At 43.1% G+C, this 20,210-nt stretch overlaps 10 protein-coding genes across 10 annotated transcripts; 7 read left to right on the top strand and 3 right to left on the bottom strand.

The window, feature by feature from the left end:
- Positions 1-56: 56 nt before the first annotated feature.
- EAF01_003672 (uncharacterized protein) lies at positions 57-2,114 on the bottom strand (the record flags this gene model as incomplete). Its single annotated transcript, XM_038911926.1, has 3 exons — positions 57-191; positions 259-1,896; positions 1,956-2,114. 3 exons carry the CDS (start codon positions 2,112-2,114, stop codon positions 57-59), a joined length of 1,932 nt encoding a protein of 643 aa, XP_038773161.1.
- A 733-nt stretch (positions 2,115-2,847) lies between these two features.
- Positions 2,848-3,835, top strand: EAF01_003671 (uncharacterized protein; the record flags this gene model as incomplete). Its single annotated transcript, XM_038911925.1, has 2 exons — positions 2,848-3,152; positions 3,244-3,835. The coding sequence occupies 2 exons, from the start codon at positions 2,848-2,850 to the stop codon at positions 3,833-3,835; spliced, it is 897 nt and encodes a 298-aa protein (XP_038773160.1).
- A 924-nt stretch (positions 3,836-4,759) lies between these two features.
- EAF01_003670 (uncharacterized protein) lies at positions 4,760-7,168 on the top strand (the record flags this gene model as incomplete). The annotated part of the gene is made up of 5 exons (XM_038911924.1): positions 4,760-5,255; positions 5,309-6,058; positions 6,111-6,250; positions 6,314-6,907; positions 6,959-7,168. The coding sequence occupies 5 exons, from the start codon at positions 4,760-4,762 to the stop codon at positions 7,166-7,168; spliced, it is 2,190 nt and encodes a 729-aa protein (XP_038773159.1).
- A 588-nt stretch (positions 7,169-7,756) lies between these two features.
- Positions 7,757-9,340, top strand: EAF01_003669 (uncharacterized protein; the record flags this gene model as incomplete). The annotated part of the gene is made up of 5 exons (XM_038911923.1): positions 7,757-7,837; positions 7,928-7,971; positions 8,532-8,608; positions 8,676-8,850; positions 8,902-9,340. 5 exons carry the CDS (start codon positions 7,757-7,759, stop codon positions 9,338-9,340), a joined length of 816 nt encoding a protein of 271 aa, XP_038773158.1.
- A 253-nt stretch (positions 9,341-9,593) lies between these two features.
- On the bottom strand, positions 9,594-10,090 carry EAF01_003668 (uncharacterized protein; the record flags this gene model as incomplete). Its single annotated transcript, XM_038911922.1, has 3 exons — positions 9,594-9,903; positions 9,976-10,007; positions 10,067-10,090. The coding sequence occupies 3 exons, from the start codon at positions 10,088-10,090 to the stop codon at positions 9,594-9,596; spliced, it is 366 nt and encodes a 121-aa protein (XP_038773157.1).
- Positions 10,091-10,299: 209 nt separating this feature from the next.
- Positions 10,300-11,836, top strand: EAF01_003667 (uncharacterized protein; the record flags this gene model as incomplete). Its single annotated transcript, XM_038911921.1, has 2 exons — positions 10,300-10,495; positions 10,563-11,836. The coding sequence occupies 2 exons, from the start codon at positions 10,300-10,302 to the stop codon at positions 11,834-11,836; spliced, it is 1,470 nt and encodes a 489-aa protein (XP_038773156.1).
- Positions 11,837-13,122: 1,286 nt separating this feature from the next.
- On the bottom strand, positions 13,123-15,384 carry EAF01_003665 (uncharacterized protein). The gene is made up of 3 exons (XM_038911919.1): positions 14,888-15,384; positions 14,733-14,832; positions 13,123-14,678 (listed from the first exon to the last, which is right to left on the bottom strand). The coding sequence occupies exons 1-3, from the start codon at positions 15,271-15,273 to the stop codon at positions 14,625-14,627; spliced, it is 540 nt and encodes a 179-aa protein (XP_038773154.1). The 5' UTR covers positions 15,274-15,384; the 3' UTR covers positions 13,123-14,624.
- On the top strand, positions 13,424-14,362 carry EAF01_003666 (uncharacterized protein; the record flags this gene model as incomplete). The annotated part of the gene is made up of 1 exon (XM_038911920.1): positions 13,424-14,362. The coding sequence occupies one exon, from the start codon at positions 13,424-13,426 to the stop codon at positions 14,360-14,362; it is 939 nt and encodes a 312-aa protein (XP_038773155.1).
- Positions 15,385-15,597: 213 nt separating the features above from the next.
- Positions 15,598-17,250, top strand: EAF01_003664 (uncharacterized protein; the record flags this gene model as incomplete). Its single annotated transcript, XM_038911918.1, has 5 exons — positions 15,598-15,610; positions 15,666-15,710; positions 15,766-16,204; positions 16,259-16,710; positions 16,769-17,250. 5 exons carry the CDS (start codon positions 15,598-15,600, stop codon positions 17,248-17,250), a joined length of 1,431 nt encoding a protein of 476 aa, XP_038773153.1.
- A 1,024-nt stretch (positions 17,251-18,274) lies between these two features.
- EAF01_003663 (uncharacterized protein) lies at positions 18,275-19,719 on the top strand (the record flags this gene model as incomplete). Its single annotated transcript, XM_038911917.1, has 3 exons — positions 18,275-18,313; positions 18,398-19,528; positions 19,579-19,719. 3 exons carry the CDS (start codon positions 18,275-18,277, stop codon positions 19,717-19,719), a joined length of 1,311 nt encoding a protein of 436 aa, XP_038773152.1.
- Positions 19,720-20,210: the final 491 nt, after the last annotated feature.

Here is a 20,210-nt window from a genome sequence, read left to right as displayed (position 1 = left end):
TGAAGCATGCCCAAACGCCACGCTCATGAATTACCATCTCCAAATCATTTGAATCATTACCCGTGTTGCCCAGTAACCGGATTTTTACTATCGTATTTGTCCAACTCACTTCCATCCCCGGAGTATCCTATCCTATCTCGATTGTCATCGATGATACGGGCGTATTCGATTAGAAGTCTGAAGAGATAGATCTGTTTCAAGGCTGAATCAGCACAACCCATTTACTAAGTCTGTAATTTAATTCGAGAATAAACTCACCTCAATATCCTCCTTTCTCAAAACCTTGTTCGCCCATTCGCTTCCCTGTCTCCCCAACTTTCTTGCCTCGAAATCATGTCTTTGTACATACGGCTTTCCATCTCTTCCTTTCGAATCTGCATCCCCTAATCCTATGAAATACGTAAGTATACTGTACAACTCATCATACCGATTATCTAGTGGGACAAAATGTCTCCATTGAAATAATCGACTATCGTGCCATTCTTTGAAGATAGTGCTTTTGATACCCAAACCCTTACTTTTAAGAAATGCATGCCAACGTCCGGAGAATGAATGACCGTCGACGTCGATGAGATATTTACTTTTGAATTTGTCGGTAAGTTCTACAGATGGCTTGTAGGTCCAGACATCATCGTAGAAGCTACAGTTTGGTACGCAGGAAGCAGCTTCCGTGAACCCAACATCCGTATGTTTAGTGGCGAATTCGCTAGGTTGAAAGTGATCGTAAGGTTTATATGTACCAGGAGTATAGGGATCCATGGCCATGATATTCACATTAGTATCTTTCATGACGGTGCCATTGGTAAGCAGAACTAATCTTTGACGATGCATATTCTTCCAAGTCTCTGCAGTGTTAGTTCCACCAGAAGTGACACCTCTCCAAATCATATTGTCCGCCTTGTCATCCCAACCAACGTCACCTGCTGGGTTGTAGGCGTATCGAGCATCATCATACTCGTAGTATTTATTTGCAGGGAATAGAATATCATTGTTGATATTGACTTTACATTCTCCAAATACAGGTAACGGCAGCTTGCTGGCCGTTACTGTACTGCTTGCATATAAAAATCCGTGTAAATCTTGAATTTCAGGACCGACCGTACAGAGATCCGAAGAAAGGTTAAAATTTGTAATAAATCCTCCCTCTGGACTTTTATAGGTGGCCTCTGCAGCGGCTTTAGACATTGAGTCTCTGGCATGGGATTCCGGAGGGCAAGCTTCTTTTGCGATCAACATGTATTGTCGGCCAGGTGCTCTAAACCACTCTGGATCCTTCAATAAAGGTTCAGTCTCCCCTTCTTGAAAAGCAGTTGCCCCCTTCTGCCACAATCCAGACATATCTGTAGTGAATTCGGCAACAGCTTCTGGCAACATGATTCTGCTAGCCGTTTCGTTAGCAAGGAGAACTTGAAGATCATTCCATGGTATTGCTAGGCGTGGCTGGTCTAGCCTGTTCATGGCAAGATCCATGTCTGGTAAAAATTTGACGAAGGGTTCAATCATTTCTTTCATAGTTTCTGCTCTCCAGTTTTCGTTGCTCAACTTCCAAACTTTCCCAGATCGTATGTGAATCCCAGAAATACCATCATCATGATTGGCATGAAGATGCGCCGCCTGAGACCGAATGATGGCGGGATCGACTCCCCAGAATGGCCGTAGATCATCCATAACTTGTTCAAAGTCGTCGATATTGTAAACGTTCCTGTCTCGAGCATATTTATACCAATCCCTGAACTTTGGCGGCGGGTGCCTTCCATATTTCCTTCTATACTTTGACACAGTTTCCTTGAAAGTTTTTGATCTGCTTTCATCGTATATTCGGAATGCTTCATCCGCTTCTTTCATAAGCGCAGCTATAGGATGTTGGTCTGGATGCGACGTCGGCGATTTTGAGGACTATACAAAATACAAGATTAACAAGTAGATCCAGGTCAAGAGGCGAAGACAGTACTCACATCTGAACCAGGCTTATTTTTCAGACCTGGTATAGGGATCTTCTGCACTTTTGAACGCACATCCGCACCAGAGAGCATGGAAAGACTGAAAAGAAGTATTACGAGGCCAGCAAGGGGTAGAAAGAGGAAAAATCGACGCTGATCGCGATCAAGTCCCATAATGCCGGCTTGACGTATCCACCCCCTCTACTATATAGTCTTTTTATACAATTATGCGCGCATGCGAGTGAGTGTTGGAGAGGAAGATTCTTTGGTGTCGCAAAAGGGTTTGGGATGATAGTAGCTTTGAACAATCCATGGGGAGGAGATCCTGTATACCGTATACTGTATACTGTATACTGTATACTGTGGTTTTTGTAACTTGTAGATGGTATTGGGTTACAACATGAAGAAGAAAAGTTATCGATTTCTTTTTTTCTTTTGGTCGAATTGCTATTATGTATAATGGATTGAGTTGGTTGGCCTGTTGGTTGGTCCTGGTGGTCTATTCTGTACCCTGCAGCGACCTACTTCCGTCCCTGAGGGATTGACTGATAAGGTTCTTTTCTGCCCCTGAACTGATTAGTTGATTACAGCCTAGGTACACTGAGAGAAGCTTAAAATTCCGGAGCTTTTCTCTATATTCAGGTTATATTCAGGCTATATTCAGGCTATATACAAGGATTCTGGATGCCTAGAATTTCAATAGAATCCCTGGGGAAAACCAAAAACCCCCGGGAAAACAATTAAATATTGAATATGGATTATCCTTAAAGCAGCAGCAATTTCTAGATAACCAAATGAACCAATCAGCAAACAGATCAATAATTTTAATTCAGAACCTCTTTGTGAGGCTCAATACTGACAAAGACCTCTCAATTTATCCCCTCTACCCCCCCTCCTTCAACACAAGATGCCTCCACGATTACCAGCGCTCACTTCTTATTGTCGCTCGGCGCCAACTTTGGCCACACCTTTGGCTGCACTCCTTGCGCCATTGATGCAAACCCGGAACGCTTCGATTCTTTCATCTTTGTCCGACAACTCTGGGGCATATAATAAACGTATACGAAGAGGTCGAGGTCCATCTTCGGGAAAGGGAAAGACATCAGGACGTGGTCATAAGGGTCAGAAGCAGCATGGAAAAGTCCCAGCACGATTCCAAGGTGGTCAAACGCCACAGGATGTTGTCCACGGTGTGAGAGGATTTGAGAATCAGTATGAATTCCAAAGTTTTGCACACTCAATTGAGATTCAGCGTTCTTTTAGAGAGATCTTCGTGTCGAAGTATAGCTAATGAACCTATCAGTTTCTCCGTTGATATGTCCCCAATAAATCTTAATCGCATACAAGAATGGATCGACCAAGGTCGACTTGATCCCACACGACCCATTACTTTGAAGGAATTGGCTGATTCTCGATGTTTACACGGAGTAAAGGATGGAGTGAAGCTATTAGCGAGAGGAAAGGAGGAGTTGAAAACGCCGATTAATATTCTGGTATCTCGCGCTTCGGCGACGGCAATCGAGGCAGTGGAAGCGCTTGGAGGAACGGTCACAACTAGATTCTATACAAAACCAGCGATTAAGAGACTCTTAGCGGGGGAATCTGTCTCTAGTCCTGTCCCACTTTCAGCAATCGACGCCCAGTTGGTTAGCGACTCTCCAATCCTTACAGCTGCCGCTGCCGCGTCACCATTCTCGTACCGCCTGCCAGATCCCACAAGTCGTAAGGACATCGAATACTATAGAGATCCGGCGCACAGGGGATACTTAAGTCATACTGTGGAGGAGGGTCAAGGACCAAGTTTGTTCTTTAGGGCTCCACGAACTGGAAATTTCCAAAAGAAATCGAAGAAGACAGGTACAGGTGCTGCAGCGAGTGCCAACAGAATATGGTAAATTTTGCCATTGTATATTGAATATAAGGAATGGCTATGACGTATGTCAATACGAATCAAGCAATACGAGTAGTTTTACAATTTTTCGATAACAGAACGCCATTCTTTAAATCATCAACCTACAAAATCGAAAGCAACCAATGGTTTTGATTCATTCAGACTATTGCAAATATTCTCATCTCACCATGAGTATATCGTACTCTGATCCGTCGAGGATGAAATATAGAGCCAGATGCTCGAGTCTCATCTTGCTCTGGTGTGGTTTAAAGCTTTGCAGCTAGGTCATATTTGACCAAGAAATGAATGCTTATATGTGTCATGAACTCTCACATACTACCCCGCAGACCGAATATATCAGTGACTGAGTATCAAACGTTTTGTGTAAAGACAATTTGTAGTCTTATTTGCTCATTCTGCAGCCTATTCTTGAATCTAAACTACCCGATGTTTAATCTCACAATGATTAGCAGCGATATTCCATGCACTAAGGCTTCATAAAGGCGAGAAATTCATGTATCGAAGAAACTAATACCTGGATCTTGTACAAAAATTAAAGGGGCATATATGATTAGACGACCATCATTCATTGTGACTACGAAAACGCGACTTATCTCACACATAGATGTCCATATTAATAAACATTGAGTGTTTCATAAAATTTAGTAACAAGGCTCCAAATCGATCTCTCAATTTGAGTTTCGTATCACTTGGATCCATACCTCCTCCACAAGTCCCACCTGGGTACTGTACTAAAATATGCGCGGTTACATGGTGAGAGAGCATGTCCAAGCTTTCCCGCGTCTAGAGCTTCCAAGCTTCCAAAATACCCAAAACAATTATCTATGATAACGACGTTAAAATACAAAATTACTCAATTCTGTCTTACTATACATAACTATACGTCCTAGAGGATATTCGGGATACAATGTCTCTATTCGGAGTTTCCGACGAGCCTGTTGGCGCAACAATCCCGTCCAAGTCGCGATTATCCCTCTTCGACGACGAGCCAAGTTCAACCCCAGGATCCAAATCTTCATTATTCGCAGATGACGACGATGTTTCGGGAGGCTCGCCATGGGGTACATCACTGCCAAAGAAACTAGACCGGGGAGGTTTACTAAAAAATCTTCTTCCCACATCCGAGGTGCCCGAGAGCTATATTGATATCTTTGATGATGTACTCAAGGATGGCAATGAATCCAATGGAAAACTTAGTAGGACCGGCGTGACAAAACTTCTAGATGCTGCAAATTTGGGCCCTGAGAAGTCGAGCTGGATTATGAAAATTATTGCCCCTACTTCACAGCCACAAGATCTAGAACGGAACGAGGTCAATGTACTATTGGCTTTGATCGGGTTGGCTCAAGAAGAAGAGGATGTTCATGAAGTTACACTTGATGGTGTAGATGAGCGACGAAGGAGTCAGTGTCTTTGAAGATTCACTTTCGCTTGTTCTAATCTGATAAATGCGTAGATCTCCCAGTGCCCAAGCTTGCAAGCTTGACAAATTTATCAACCGCAAACTTAGAATCCTCTGCGACCGATGAATCAACTACGAAGTCTGCTCAGCGACCTGCAACCCCACCATCTGTACCATCCGTACATAACTCATCATCCCCCCCACAACCTAGAATGTTACGAAAAGATTCCCTGGAATTTCCCGAGGCTGATCCATGGGGAAGCCCAGTTCTTCACAAAGGCCACAATCATGCTAGTCCCAGATCGAATGGAGCTCAGACAAATGGAGCACGCGAACCTGTGAGAACCGTAAGTGGCTTCACAAATACTTCTACAGGACCATCAAATGAAGATCGACGTCAGCAGTCTAGAAGTGCTCCTATAGAGCCTGCAAGTGGAGGATGGGGCTACTACGATGCGAATTCAAATTTTAACAACTCAGCAGCACCACCAGTTGGCGGCAGTGGTGGATTCGGTGGCGATGGCGGGGAAGGGGAACGACCAGAGGAAGAAGCTGCTCCGCCAGCCCGCACATTTGGCGGTGGCCGTGTGACTAGCAATGGAGCAGAAGAGAATATAGTCGTCACTCTTTTAGCTGAGAAAGAGGGAATGTTCTTATTCCAACATCATAATTATCAAGTTTCTTCCGTTCGCAGAGGAAGTAAGGTTGTGAGAAGATATAGTGATTTCGTCTGGTTGCTAGATTGCTTACAAAAGCGATTCCCTTTCAGACAATTGCCACTTCTCCCCCCAAAGAGAGTCGCAGGTAGGTTTGACTTGCCCGCCAATTTTTCATTGCTAACTTGAGTGATTCTTAGTGAATGGAAATCATCTGGCTGCAGAAAGCTCATTCATGGAGAAGCGCAGAAGAGGATTAGCACGGTTTTCCAATGCACTTGTCCGACACCCTGTTCTTAGTCAAGAGCAATTGGTCATAATGTTTCTGACTGTTCCAACAGTAAGTCCTTCACTTCTCTTACATCTCACATATTGTTACTAAGTATAGGCTAATTAGCATCAGGAGCTTGCTGTCTGGCGAAAGCAGGCTACTATATCTATTCAGGAGGAATTTGTTGGACGACCACTACCCCCGGGACTGGAAGACTCTCTTCCTCCTACTCTGAACGATCTCTTCGCCCAGGCTCGAACCGGTATCCGACGATCTGCAGAAGCCTATGTTAACATGTGCAATCTTATGGACCGCCTAGCAAAACGCAATGAAGGACTTGCTGCAGATCATTTACGCATGGCACTGTGCTTACAATCGCTCACTGATGTCTCCCAAGACACCTACGCTATCGATACTAATGATGTGCCACTGTTGAACGAGGGTCTTCATTCTACTGCCAAGCATCTTTCCAACAGTCAAAACATTCTCGAAGATGAGGCTAAGGCCTGGGATCAAGGCGTTCTAGAGGACTTAAAGAAGCAACGAGACTCTCTTGTCAGCATGAGAGATATGTTCGAGCGTCGGGATCGCCTTGACAAAGACAATATTCCATATTTAGAACGCAGGATTGAAAACAACGAGAACAAACTAGTGACAATACGATCAAAGCCTGAAAACATGGTTAAGCCAGGAGAGATTGAAAAGGTCACAGAAGCCATTATCAAAGTAAGCTCCACAAAGCAGAAATCAAAAATTACGGAGACTAATGTGTCATAGGATAAGGAGTCTATTGTAGCTCAGCATGCACGAGGGATATTTATTAAAGAGTGCATAAGAGATGAGCTTATCTACTTCCAATCGACACAATACAACATCAGTCGACTAAGTCAAGACTGGGCACAAGAACGTGTCAAGTACTCGGAGCTTCAAGCCCATAACTGGAGACAACTGGAAGAGGAGCTCGAAAGTATGCCACTTGGGGATTAGGGGGAACTATGTGACAGCTACTTTTTATTGTGTTCTTTTCAAAACTCATCAAGTTAGATACCATTAGCAGCATTCATTTTTGGAGGGATTCATTTATTCGAGCGTCTGCCATACTTGTATACATATATTGTTTGGGATGGACAGTGATTTGGTGTGTGGGTGGGACCCATGATGGTGATGAGGGGCAGTAATAATGATACAAATCAATCATACTAATTCTTGTTCAATTTAAATAATCTCTTGAAGTTCTTTAATGGGTGGGTTTAGAAGGTTTTAAGAAGAAAGAAGCCTCAAGATTGTTTTCTTTTTGTCGTTCCAATATATAATATAATACCAATCAAATACTACTTCTAACTTTCGAGTAGACATCTCTCCTTTTTGTCGAAAACTATCACTCTCGTCTAAGACTCAACCTGAAACAAACATCGCTTATGATAAACCATCTTTCTTATCTTATTACAACACTCATAACTTTGCGCTAGGCTGCGGGACTAAGGCCGGACCAAAAGCCCATGTTCTTAAATTCACAACCCCGCCATCTCCTCCAGACCTTCAATAAACAACAAATATAGAGGAACTTTTTTCAAGATGCCTCCAAATGGGCAACAACGTTCTATGCTCAATGAGTTCATGCAAATCACTGGAGTTTCAGAAAGAAATGCTCTGAAAGTAAGTAAACTTATAAAAGCTTGTTGTCTCAAGCTCTTCCACCCAAGATGTCAAAACATAAACCATTTACTGATAGATCTCGTTTCGCAGATTCTTAAATCAACGGGATGGAAATTAGAATCAGCATGCGATAGGTGAGCAAATGTTTTATTTCCTAGAACTCGAGCTGCGGGAACGAATATCGATAAATGTGGACTACGACTTGACGCACGACACACTCTCTATCCCCTCGATATTTGATACGACTTCGAACTATAGTGGCATCCTTAAGAAATGATCGGGATACGCGGCGCAAGTCAAATCTGTTCTCGTGTATGGAATTTTATGAGTAAACATACATGAGATGTTAGAAAATACTCAAGTACGCTTGTTTACACTCTGTTGGTGGACCCCAATACCGTTGTTTTAACCGGAGGACTGCCAATTTGTTTGATCATGTTCAGCTCGAAACCCATCACTGTTTTCCTTTGCCATCTCTGGCTTCCTCCAGATATATGCTGTTCAGTTTCATCCATCGCAGTGAGATAATGTATGGTTTATTGGCAGTCCACATTTAAGACAGCAAACATCTAGTATAGCTCTTGTCACCGTATCCGATCATGAGTACGGATACTATGAGTTAACAGTCAACACTTTGCAGTTCATGCACTCATCTAAACTCTCACAATATATACTAATAATCTAATTATAACAGCTTCTTTCAAGGAAATGGTGCCCCTGTCCAAGCGAAAGAAAAGGAATCTTTGACGAAGCTTTTCGAGAGCTACCGCAGTATGTACCTCGAATAATTCCTCTTCAAGACGGTTGAACATAGAAGAAGCTGAACATGGTGATCTAGCTTCCAATGATGATGTCGACATGGTTGGTGTTGACGGTACTATGAAGTATTTTGGGGATGATTTGGGCATCAATCTGGAAGGTGTTGAGTTTCTGATCCCCTGCGAGATCATTCAAGTACCTTCAATAGGAGAGATGACCAAAGAAGGCTTTGTCGAGGGATGGAAAAAATTAGGGTAATGGTATCCCCACAATGTTTACCTTCAGTTACTGACACTTTTGAACAGCCTTGATACATTGCGCAAACAAAAGTCATACATCTCACAGGCCAAAGATTCATTGTCGACCGACGTAGACTTGTTCAAGAGAGTATATAGACACACCTTTGTCTGTGCTCGTGAGAAGGGACAGAAAGCTCTTTCGTTAGAACTTGCTAGTGTATATTGGGAGCTCTTGTTCAGCTCTCCAGGAAAGGAATGGCAGACCGACTCAACCAATTGGATCAAACTCTGGTTGGAGTTCCTCGGACAGAATTGGAAGAAGAGTGTCAACAAGGATTTATGGAACCAGACATATCAATTTCATGCAAAGACAATGGAGGATGAGAGTCTGAGCTTCTGGACTGAGGATTCAGCATGGCCAAGTGTCATTGATGAATTTGTTGCATGGGTAAAGAAGAACAAGGGAGATTCGGAGGAAGCTGGAGAGACAATGGAGACTGATTGAGAAGGCATGATAAAGACCTAGAAGGGATGCATTTTGATTTCTTTTTCCCTGCAGCGAAGCATACTCCTGGTTGCGCAATGGCGTTCTAGGTAGCAGATTGGCGTTTGAAACACCATACAAGAATGTGAGGTGGAAATACCAATCCCTCAATTCCATAATGTAAAATCAACCTCCATACCCTGGCATGGAAATGTTGATCGCATTTTCCTTCTGACGCCTACTAATACAATACAAAATGATACCATGCTACCACTCATTTCTCCTTTGTATATTCCTCCATCGTCCAAGGAATAGTCGAACCAATCTTACTCAAGCTCTCCAATGTGCCATCTCCCAACTTCACCGAACTGAACTTTATCATCCGTGGATCTAACCCGAGAGTTGTTCGTACGTTATCTTGCGTCTTGCTTGAGGCGTCGTATCTCATAACAAAGTAATGTCCCTCATGGTATTGTGCTTGATGTTTGCGTGTTCGCTTTGGTAGACTAGATACTCCCCAGTTGCGTATGCCGCGGATAGTACCGCCGGATCTAAGTATGAGGGAACCAGCTGTGCGGGCAATTCTGCAGGTGAAGAATGAGTAGTTAGTCTCAATTTTTGAGGTGGGTAGGGGGGGAAATTGCAAGGCGATTTACTCTTTGACCTCGACGAGGTTGCCGGGTCGAACCTAGGGATTGGTTAGATTGTATATCCTTTTGTCGTTTACTCGATTTGAGAAGAACTTACAATTGCGACGAGCTCATACAACATCTTGGTGGCTACATTCAAATTCTGATAGTATTGGCATCGACTCAAGATTGTTCAGGAATCCATCTGAGTTTAACCTTAGATTACCCGACGCTAAAAAAATAATTTTGAATTACGATTGTGACGATAAGAAAACCCCCCACAATCAATCAATTATTTTTCTGAGGGGTCGCAAACTGTCTACCAAACTATTCACAGCAAGCATATACAAAATGTCGAAACGTCCAGCTGAAGATGAGAACATGGATCTGTCCTTGAAGGCGGGGGAGAGGCCGGAAAAGCCAGAATTGGATGATGGGGTGGGAGAGTTCGAGGACGAATTCGAAGATGAATATGAGAGCGAAGACGAAATTTTGGAGGCGGGTGTTGATGGGAGACCTGATGCTGAAAGAGAGGCTGAAGAAGCAGGTTAGTAGAAGTAGTTATGCAGCTCTTGCGAGTGCGCATTCGTGGGAGTTTACTAATGCGCTTATAGAAGCCATGGAAGTCGATCAACAAACTTTCATAGTTGGTAGGAATAAACTGGAACCAGGACAGACATTATCCCCTGATCTTACTACATACGAAATGCTTCATGCTCTTAGTACCCCTTGGCCTTGTCTTTCTTTCGATATACTTAAGGATGGTTTGGGCGACAATCGAAAAACATACCCAGCTACTATGTATGCAGTCGCAGGAACACAGGCTGAACATAAACGGGAAAAGGAAAATCAATTGATGGTTATGAAGTTTAGTGGATTGAGCAGAATGGAGAGAGAACAGGGCGAAGACGAATCGGATGAGGATGAAGATGAAGACTCGGATCCTATCCTTGAATCGGCTTCGATACCTCTCACTGCTACCACAAACAGAATACGTTCGCATCAAATACCCGCTTCAGACTCTTCGCGGCCTCCCACTACCCTTACCGCTTCAATGAGCGAATCCGGTCAGGTTCTTATTCACGATATTACTCCTCATCTATCCTCTTTTGATACCCCAGGCACAGTTATCACTCCACAACAAAATAAAGCTTTAGCTACTCTTAAAATGCACAAATCGGAAGGCTATGCCGTTGATTGGTCGCCTTTGATATCTACGGGAAAGTTGGTAACAGGAGATAATGATGGCAAGATTTACGTCTCTACAAGAACTGCCGGTGAGAGTTGGTCAGCCGATGCACGCCCATTCACAGGCCATACTGGAAGTATCGAGGAATTGCAATGGAGTCCTTCGGAAAAGAACGTTTTCGCATCCGCGTCCAGCGATGGAACAATTAAAGTCTGGGATATCCGAAGTAAATCTCGAACCGCAGCACTTACAGTCCAGGTTTCCGAGACAGATGTCAACGTCATGTCCTGGTCACACCAAACTTCTCATCTTCTTGCCTCCGGCGCCGACGACGGAGTCTGGGCAGTTTGGGATCTACGAAATTGGAAACCTTCAAAGACTTCTGAACCATCTAAACCATCTCCAGTCGCTTCTTTCAATTTCCACAAAGAGCAAATTACAAGTGTAGAGTGGCATCCTACTGATGATAGTATTATTGCGGTTGCAGCTGGTGATGACACGCTAACGCTGTGGGACTTGGCAGTCGAATTGGATGATGAGGAGAGTAAGGATACAGGTGGAGTTAATGATGTTCCTCCTCAATTACTGTTTGTGCATTATATGGCGAAGGTCAAGGAGTGTCATTGGCATCCACAGATTCCAGGAGCACTTGTGGGAACTGGAGAGAACTTCAATGTTTTTAAGACGATTAGTGTTTAAAACGTTGAGGCTCATGGCGCTTGAAAGCGAAGAAACGAAAAACAAAAAGGCATAAAAGTACAATGAGAAAAAAAGTGCAACATCTACTATCTGCGGTTCGAACTTGGAGTTGTGATGATGAACCATATGTGCAAATTAATTGTAGGCAACAATCATTCCTCCGAATAGTCGTAAGGAAGTATCGGCTAGTTCCGGGGATATCCCAGATTCACCTACCCAGATATACTCCCCTGGAGAAAATATTCTTCACTATTGGAATTTTCTTGGGTTACATCGTTTCGTGAGAAATCAGGAGTTGCCCTGTAACATTCTAGCGGATTCCCGCCACTTTCTATGTACAGGGAATAATGGCTGTCTATCTTCAAGCAAGGATTGGATCGACAGACGTGGTGCTTTTTGGGTATGTATGTATGTATGTATGTATGGAGCCCCCGCATTCTGGCGCGCGGGGCGGTTTCTGGTAAATGGTGGGTGGGAGATAGGTTTGAGATGACGGGCTGGGTCTGGGTCTGGGTTTGGATTTAGGGTTAGGAGAATTCTGGAATTGTGATGGAGGGAGGCCAAGAATTTAATTAGGTAGAAGCGAGAAGCTGGAAGCTGGAGGTTAGAGGTTCAATGGAGAAGCTTCCTAGTATAACGAACTATTGAAGCTTGGTATGGATGGTTGGTTGGATGGACGGATGGTTTGTGTAAGGAAGCTAGAGAATGAGATCCGGAGGGAAGGGTGGAATCTGGTACTTTTTTGGCTGAAGAAGATGGATATGTGTAAGTAGAGTAGTGTGAGGATTAAGAAAGGGAAGTAAAGTTAGGCATACAGATTTTGGCAGCTAGCTTACTCCAGAGCAGATGATTCAACATTCGACACTCGGGATTCGAGAAGGGACTTTTTTGTGCTCTCGTCTGTCTAGGTATCTTATTCTATCACATTCATCTTTCGATCTATCGATCCTACATCTTTTCTTTCCTTTATTTTGTTCCGCTACGCTTGTCTTTCGTGTTTCTTGGTATTGGAATATTGGAATATCGTGCATGGTACAATTTTGCTCTCGCATCGACGATGCCAGCATGCAAGCATCCTCGTGATCCCGTCAGCAACAGGGTTTCCCGCAACCCCGTCAGCCTCTCGAGGAGCGCGAAGATGTATTGGTGGCGAGGCGTAAGGATGACCTTTCCCCGCAAATTCCGCAGAGGTGGTGGAACGCACGCTTGTGGTACAGACTACTGGTGAGCTGTGGGAAAAGTGTTGTGAGAATGATATGGGGTGATGGCGGCTCTTTGTTCTGTGTTGTTTTTTTGGTTCTGTTTGCGCGAAGACGCTTTTTCGTTTTTTGTTTTCAGGAAATCTAAAATCAATTGCTCGCTTGCCCGATCTGGATGCTGGATTCAGTATTGACGATACAATCTCAAAGGATGTAAAGTTGACTATCTTTACCAGAAGGAGAACATACCAAATGCTGGTTCCAAATACCGTTTATTACTTTCCTTCATCATTGAGGAAATGAATGAGGATACTTCAATTACCACCTCTTCCGATCCACCCCATCGCCCAAATTGGCAAACGCACACTAAATAGAATCGAATGTGGACATGATACCATTGCACCATACTACTTCCACTACGCTCGGCGTTCAGACTCAAATCCAAACTCAAGTCTCAGAGACCCTATCTCCTTCCTTCCAATTCGGCCCCCTCAACCCCAGCAAATCCAATGCCACTTTCAAATTCACCTTCTCCCCTGCCTCGCCCTCTCCATGTCTGCCCTATCGCTCCAAACGTACACGCCCCCTCTCAGACGTCGATGGAAACTTGAACGCAAATACCGTGAATGAAGGACCAGGACGGAAGAAGAGAAGATTGCGTCTTCATCTCATTACCTCGCGATTGAGTAGACCGTTTTCGGTGCCTGCCAGTTATAAACATGCTAGAGTGTTTGGCATGAGAGGAGTAAGTGTGAAGGGTGCTGGTGGGGTGAAAAGGCTCGGGGTATATGGAGGAGATGGGAAAGGTGGAGGGAAGAAAGAAATTGGAATTGAACGGAATGTGCTACGGAAGGTGGCGATTTTCAATCGAATCAGGTTGCAGATGCGGATGCATGGGGCAAGGGAGTCAACGTTTCGTGAGCGAAAGCAACAGACATTGCTGGATGTGGATATGCATCTAAGGGAGATTCTGGAGGAAAAGCAAAACAAAAGGTGGAATGAATCTGTGCTACCTCCGAGCCCACTTGGAAGGTCAAACTATGATGTTTTAGATTCGGAAGATGAGATGCTGATGGATGAATTGGAGGACGGGTGTGAGAAAACGATCTACAGTGACTTCAATATCATGTGTTCTTCGGAAGAGGGAGAAGATGAGTATGATTACCTTGATACGCTCGATGGACTTTCTCCAGAAGATATGCAAGAGCAGCCACTGAGTCCGCCTGAAGATGAGAGAATTGTGGAGATGCTGAAAGAGGAGGAGAGATTGTATGATAGCTATTTTGTGTGTGCTGGAGGTGCTGAGATGGGAGTTTCGGTGAGGTAACTGGTGTGAGATGAAGAAACTCAACAATCCATTGGAATTGACAATGGAAAAAATCTCAGAGGGAGAATTGGGGACCATCTACTATGATAGATGAGATTCTTCGGAGGCTTTATGGAGGTCCTCAGATTTCATTTGAAAGTTATACAGATTAATTTGGGAGAGGGGCGGGTCAACGTCATGGCATTTGCATGGGTATATGTTCACAAGTACCCAAAAACGTATCAACTCATAAATAATTGGATTTATTGGAGTCCAAATGTTTTCATAATGCTTTTTGTAGCTTGGTGGCGCGGTCTACTGCAATATCACACATAGCCTGGATTGGAGTTAGCTATAAGAAAATCATGATTAAATCACGAATACAACGTACCTGAATAGCCTCTTTCCTCTCGAGTCCAATATCACCTCTTAATATTCTTCTTCTCATATCTTCAAAAATAAGAGGTCTTGATCTTCCATTTACAAAAACACTAACATCATAGTTAGCACTTGCTTGTCCACTGTAGGAGACAAGCATGTTCATACACATATCTCAAGCCTGGAAAAGTCTTCTCATATTCTTCGTTCAGAGCTTTCAGCTTTTCAGCTTCTTCGGTAGGTCCAGTATTCAATTGAGCTTGTTCGGCTTTCGATTGTACACTGTCTACTTTCTTCTCGCCTAATCTGGGATGGGAACCAAGAATCTTGTCTAGCCACTCTCTATCACTTGGTAATGTACTTTCTGACAGATCAACAAGTTGGGTACCGACACTGACGATAAGATCATTGTAAGACTCGAAAGTCGTTGTATGAAGTAAATCCATAGAGAGTGTATGGAGAGCAGTACATGGCTCGAATAGGGTGTCGAGGACACCGGATCTCTCAACAGTGGATAAGGAGGGAATTCCAGCGATTGGAGGTATGGAAGTCATTGTTTCCGATATAGATAGAAAAGGTCTTGGGGAGAATGAGAAGAATAGATGAACAAATGTTTATATATTTCGAAAAACATATAACCTACCTAAGCATCTAATAGTAAGCAGTATTACTCCGTATATATCCCAAAGTGCGATGAAGTCACTTAAAGAACATGAAATTCCCCACACAAGGCCGGCGCCGGGAGCTTCGAATCCACGAACTAAGCCGTAGATAGATTAGCGTCATTATGGATTGATCGCGACCTCAAAATATCTTTTTATTTGTCGGATCACGGCGCGAATGTAGAGCTTCAAATCTCATATCAACGCGAATCAAATATGTTGTGCTCAAGTAAGTTTTGAAAGCTCCTGGAATTTATTTGGTGCTTGCCATTAACTCTTAATAGTATCTGGAGAAGCTCCACAGCATCCAGTTGCTTCATCGAAATCAGGTAAGTTGTGTAAACAAGGTATCTAGTCAGTGAGCTTAAGAATAACAGATTTCAGGCAACGTCTTCGAAAAACGACTTATCGAATCATATATTTCGGAAAATCATAAAGATCCAGTTACGGGAGAAGATCTCGAAATCGCAGATCTAATCGACCTCAAATCCGCCAAAATTGTTACTCCTAGACCTCCAACTCTCACATCGATTCCTTCTCTCCTTTCCACTTTCCAAAATGAATGGGATGCATTAGCATTGGAAAGTTTCACAATAAGACAACAATTACATCAGACGCGACAGGAGCTGTCGACAGCATTGTATCAACACGATGCAGCTGTCAGGGTTATTGCGCGGTTGACGAAAGAGAGAGACGAGGCTAGAGATGCTTTGAGCAAGGTTTCAATTGGCGCAGGAAACGCAGGAAATGGCGACGCTATGCAGGTTGATACTCAAGGTCTTCCAGAAAATTTGGCGAATCTGGTTGATACTACACAAGCCGAGTACGAGACTTGACGAGATCCGAGTTACGAATTCGATTGCTAACGAGTTTATAGACTTTCCAAAAGCCGCCGAAAGCGACCCGTCCCAAAAGGATGGGCTACCACTGAAGATATCGGCCAATTTACGATCACTTCTACTTCAGAACCTTTATACCCTGGGTGTGTTTCACTCGCTCAGACCGATGATCAGTTAATTGTTGGTGGATCGAAAGGAGAGGCAGGTATCTATTCTTTGGCTGAACAAAAGATTATAAAGTCATTTGAAGCCGGAGGACCAGTCACGGGAGCTGCTTTCTATAAAAGCACACCTATTGTGTCTACTGCAAAGGGAGAGGTGAAGGTGTTTGGGGACGAAGAGCACATATTTACATCGCATGCTGGAGCGGTGAATGCTCTTGCATTACATCCAAGTGGTGAAATTTTAGCCTCTGTTGGTATCGACAAGAGCTTTGTATTCTATGACTTGGCTGAGAAAGCGGCAATTACACAGATTTATGCAGATTCAGGTATGTCGATTTTGTACAAGAGAGCCTGTCTGGCGCAGGCCTTGCTAACATCTTCTAGAACTTAAAACGGCAGCTTTCCATCCAGATGGTCATCTCTTTGCAGCTGGCGGCGCTGATGGACAGATTAAGTTATTTCATGTCAAGACGGGAGAAAGCGCTGGTGTAAATTTTGAGATTGATGGACCAGTCCAGGACGTCGCCTTTTCTGAGAACGGTATATGGTTTGCGGCAGTTGCCAAAGGATCTACCAGTATTGTAATTTTCGATATCCGAAAAGAAGGAAAGGCCGCAGAAGCGAAGATTTTAGAAATTGGTGGACCAGTTGATGCTATCCAATGGGACTACACTGGTCAGTTTTTGGCAGCTTCCGGACCAAGAGGGCTTACAATCTCTCAATACACTAAATCTACGAAATCTTGGTCGGATGCCTTGAGCGTAGCTGTTCCAGCAACTGCAGTACAATGGGGTGAGGAAGCAAAGAGTTTGATCACTGTTGACAGTGATGGGGTTGTGAATGTCCTTGGTGTAGCGCCTGCATAATGGAATTTGCATTATAGATGCCAAAGGAAACAGAGATGGGATGTGAATATCATGGAGTTTAGTGATTCGAAGATGTGAAATGGAATAAGAATTAGGGATAGGGCCCCTTTTCACATATTACTATAATGTTAAGAGGAGCAGCATCTTTGGGATGCTCAAAATGAACAATAGTGGCGGTATAGACCAGTCAATACTAAAACAAGAATATAAGAGTCTTAGGTTGATAAAGTGGTGAAAAGATAGAAATGATAGTAATGTATTATTAAACTAACTATCTATTTTAAGATAAGATGAGAATAAATTGAATAGTGAATATAGTTCAGACTTATATTATATTATATTATATTGTATTGTATTGTATTGTATTGTATTGTATTGTATTGTATTGTATTGTATTGTATTGTATTGTATTGTATTGTATTGTATTGTATTGTATTGTATTGTATTGTATTATATTATATTATATTATATTAAATGCTTATAGTAATAGTATATTAATAAAGAGTCCTTTAAGATTAAACAATATAAATACATATCTAATAGTATATTATATCATCTAGATAATGTTCAAGGAGATAGATATAGTATAGTATCTATTTTCAAAAATACTCTAAGTAACAACTAGGTAAAGAATTTCAATTCAGAATAAAGATTATAAATCATCAAGATGTAAATTCTCTTCAAAATTCTACTACACTCCATATATTATACTCTGGTTCAATTATGAAATATAATACACCCAGCTGTACGGTAAATTGTGTTCGCTTACTCATATCAGTTTCTCATAATCGTCACTAGTTCTATATCAAATTGGGTCGGACTGGAACAACTTCGACTTCTTATTACAACAACACACAACATCCCCACCACAGAAGAGACATATTCAATCACCTACATACTACCACTTGTTGAGCAAAAGGATCTTTGTTCACCTCCTGATTTTTGTCAAGAGTTGTTACTTTCCTTCTCAATTCACAAAAGCAATCAAAACTCCGAGCGCATATTCTGGTGAGTTCTATCAACCATGGAGAATGAATGGTTAGGAAGTAGGGAAAGTCGTAAGGTAGGAAGCAAATGTTTCCTTTTTTTTCTTTGACTAAAAGGTATATTTGGTTGGTTCTTTCTTACTAACAAATTCTGTTTAAAGCGATCTCTTGCAGAAATGTCCCAATCACATCCAAGAATTTCATCGTCGCCAGAATTGTTTCGAGAAAGCACTTCAAACTTGGGTAACTCCTCTTCAAGAATTGCACCACCTAATGTCGCCACATCCTCTCTCCGAGAACGACCAAGACGACGATCGCCAAACCCCAATAATAACTCTTCACAATCTAGCCTGCGCAGTCGGCGTGCCGGTGGACATACTCAACTTGCAGGGGAAGCTGGAACAATGGAAGCATCAACTCGGCGCCCGGTAGTAAACTCAGAAAATGTTATTGATTTAACATCCGATCAAGATGACGACCCTTCACCCCCAGTTCGATTTCGTCCTGGAGCTGCTCGTATGGCAGCCAACAGAAGAAACAACACACCTTCACCCTCACCATCAGGTTCGCCTTTTTCTGCAGGCCGTGTGTCAGCTCATAATCGGAATCTTACTGCCTCGAGACCACCGCCGAGATTAGGGAGAAGTGAAGCAAGGTTAGAGCAGTTTGTGGATCTCACAGGAGATGACGATGATGAGGATGATACTATTATCATAACTCATTCTCGAGAACGTTCTGTACCTCTAGCTCCCCGTGCCCCACCACTACCACCAATGCATCATGCTAGACTTGGAGTTTTTGAACGTTTGCAGAGACAGAGAAATGGAAGAGCTACCCCGCCTGGATATGTACCTGGTCATTACGGTGGCAATCCATTGAGTCCACAAAGACCAACGCCAGCAGGCCCCAATGGTGAACTTGCGTTTGGTGGGTTGAGAAATATGTATGACAACGGTGCGGGTATTATCATGGGCGTCCATAATTTTTTGGGTTTTGGGGGTCGAGATGTAGGGGTTCATTTATTTGCAGATTTTCCAGCTATGCCAAACGGTATGGATTATGGAAGAGTGGCTTTACAAGAGAACAAGCCTGAACATGTTGCGCCTCCAGCAGTTCCCGCAGGATTTACGAGGTCGCCCACGGAGAGTGATACTGCGATTTGCCCGAGTTGCGAAGAAGAATTGATTCATAGAAAGGACGGTGAGGAGCCAGTAGCAAAAAAATCTCGTGGGGCACCGAGTAAAAAGGACAGAGAAGAACACCCTTTCTGGGTTGTTAAGGATTGTGGTCATGTAAGTTCAATTTTCTTCACTTCTATCTAACCATCATTAACATCGACTAGGTCTTCTGCAATAAGTGTTTTCAAAATCGCACAAACGACAAAATATCCTCGTTCCGCGGAGCCAAGACAGTTCTTTGCGCAGTTGATGAATGCGAATCGATTGTTAGAAACAAGGATAGATGGGTGGGCATTTTCTTGTAACTTCACAATTTCGAGCCTACAATTCTAGGATGCTAGGCAATCTCAATCTTTCATTCTATCTGTGTCCAGAGCAACAGGATACTATTTCACGAATCATCATCATACGATTTCCCTAGTTTCAAGGAGTTTCAGCATCATTGGTATCATTTACAGGATGGAGTACAAGGGCAACTGGGGTGAATCTCGGTTGATTGACATAGGGCGGGCTTGGGCTTGGCTTATATTATTGTGTTCTCCACACCGGGGCGTTTTTGAAGGGAAGGGGTAGGGGTGGAATGGGAAAGGGAGGGAGTATTTTCAAGTGCATAGACAGAGGAATCTATGTTCTTGAGACTCGGAAAATTAATGGAGAATTAATGTCAGCAAGGGTCTGTGGAGTGGGTGGAGGAACTGAGCAAGTGAATAGGAAACATGCTCTGATGTTCCAGCGACGAAATACTAGCAGGTATCTCACATTTTCTTCTACTCTGATGATAGCGTGGGGAGCATGT

The sequence above is a fragment of the Botrytis porri genome, assembly GCF_014898465.1.
Source record: "Botrytis porri strain MUCL 3234 chromosome Unknown BPOR_004, whole genome shotgun sequence".
NCBI classification, from domain to species: Eukaryota; Fungi; Ascomycota; class Leotiomycetes; order Helotiales; family Sclerotiniaceae; genus Botrytis; species Botrytis porri.
This window is presented reverse-complemented; position numbering and strand designations above follow the sequence as displayed.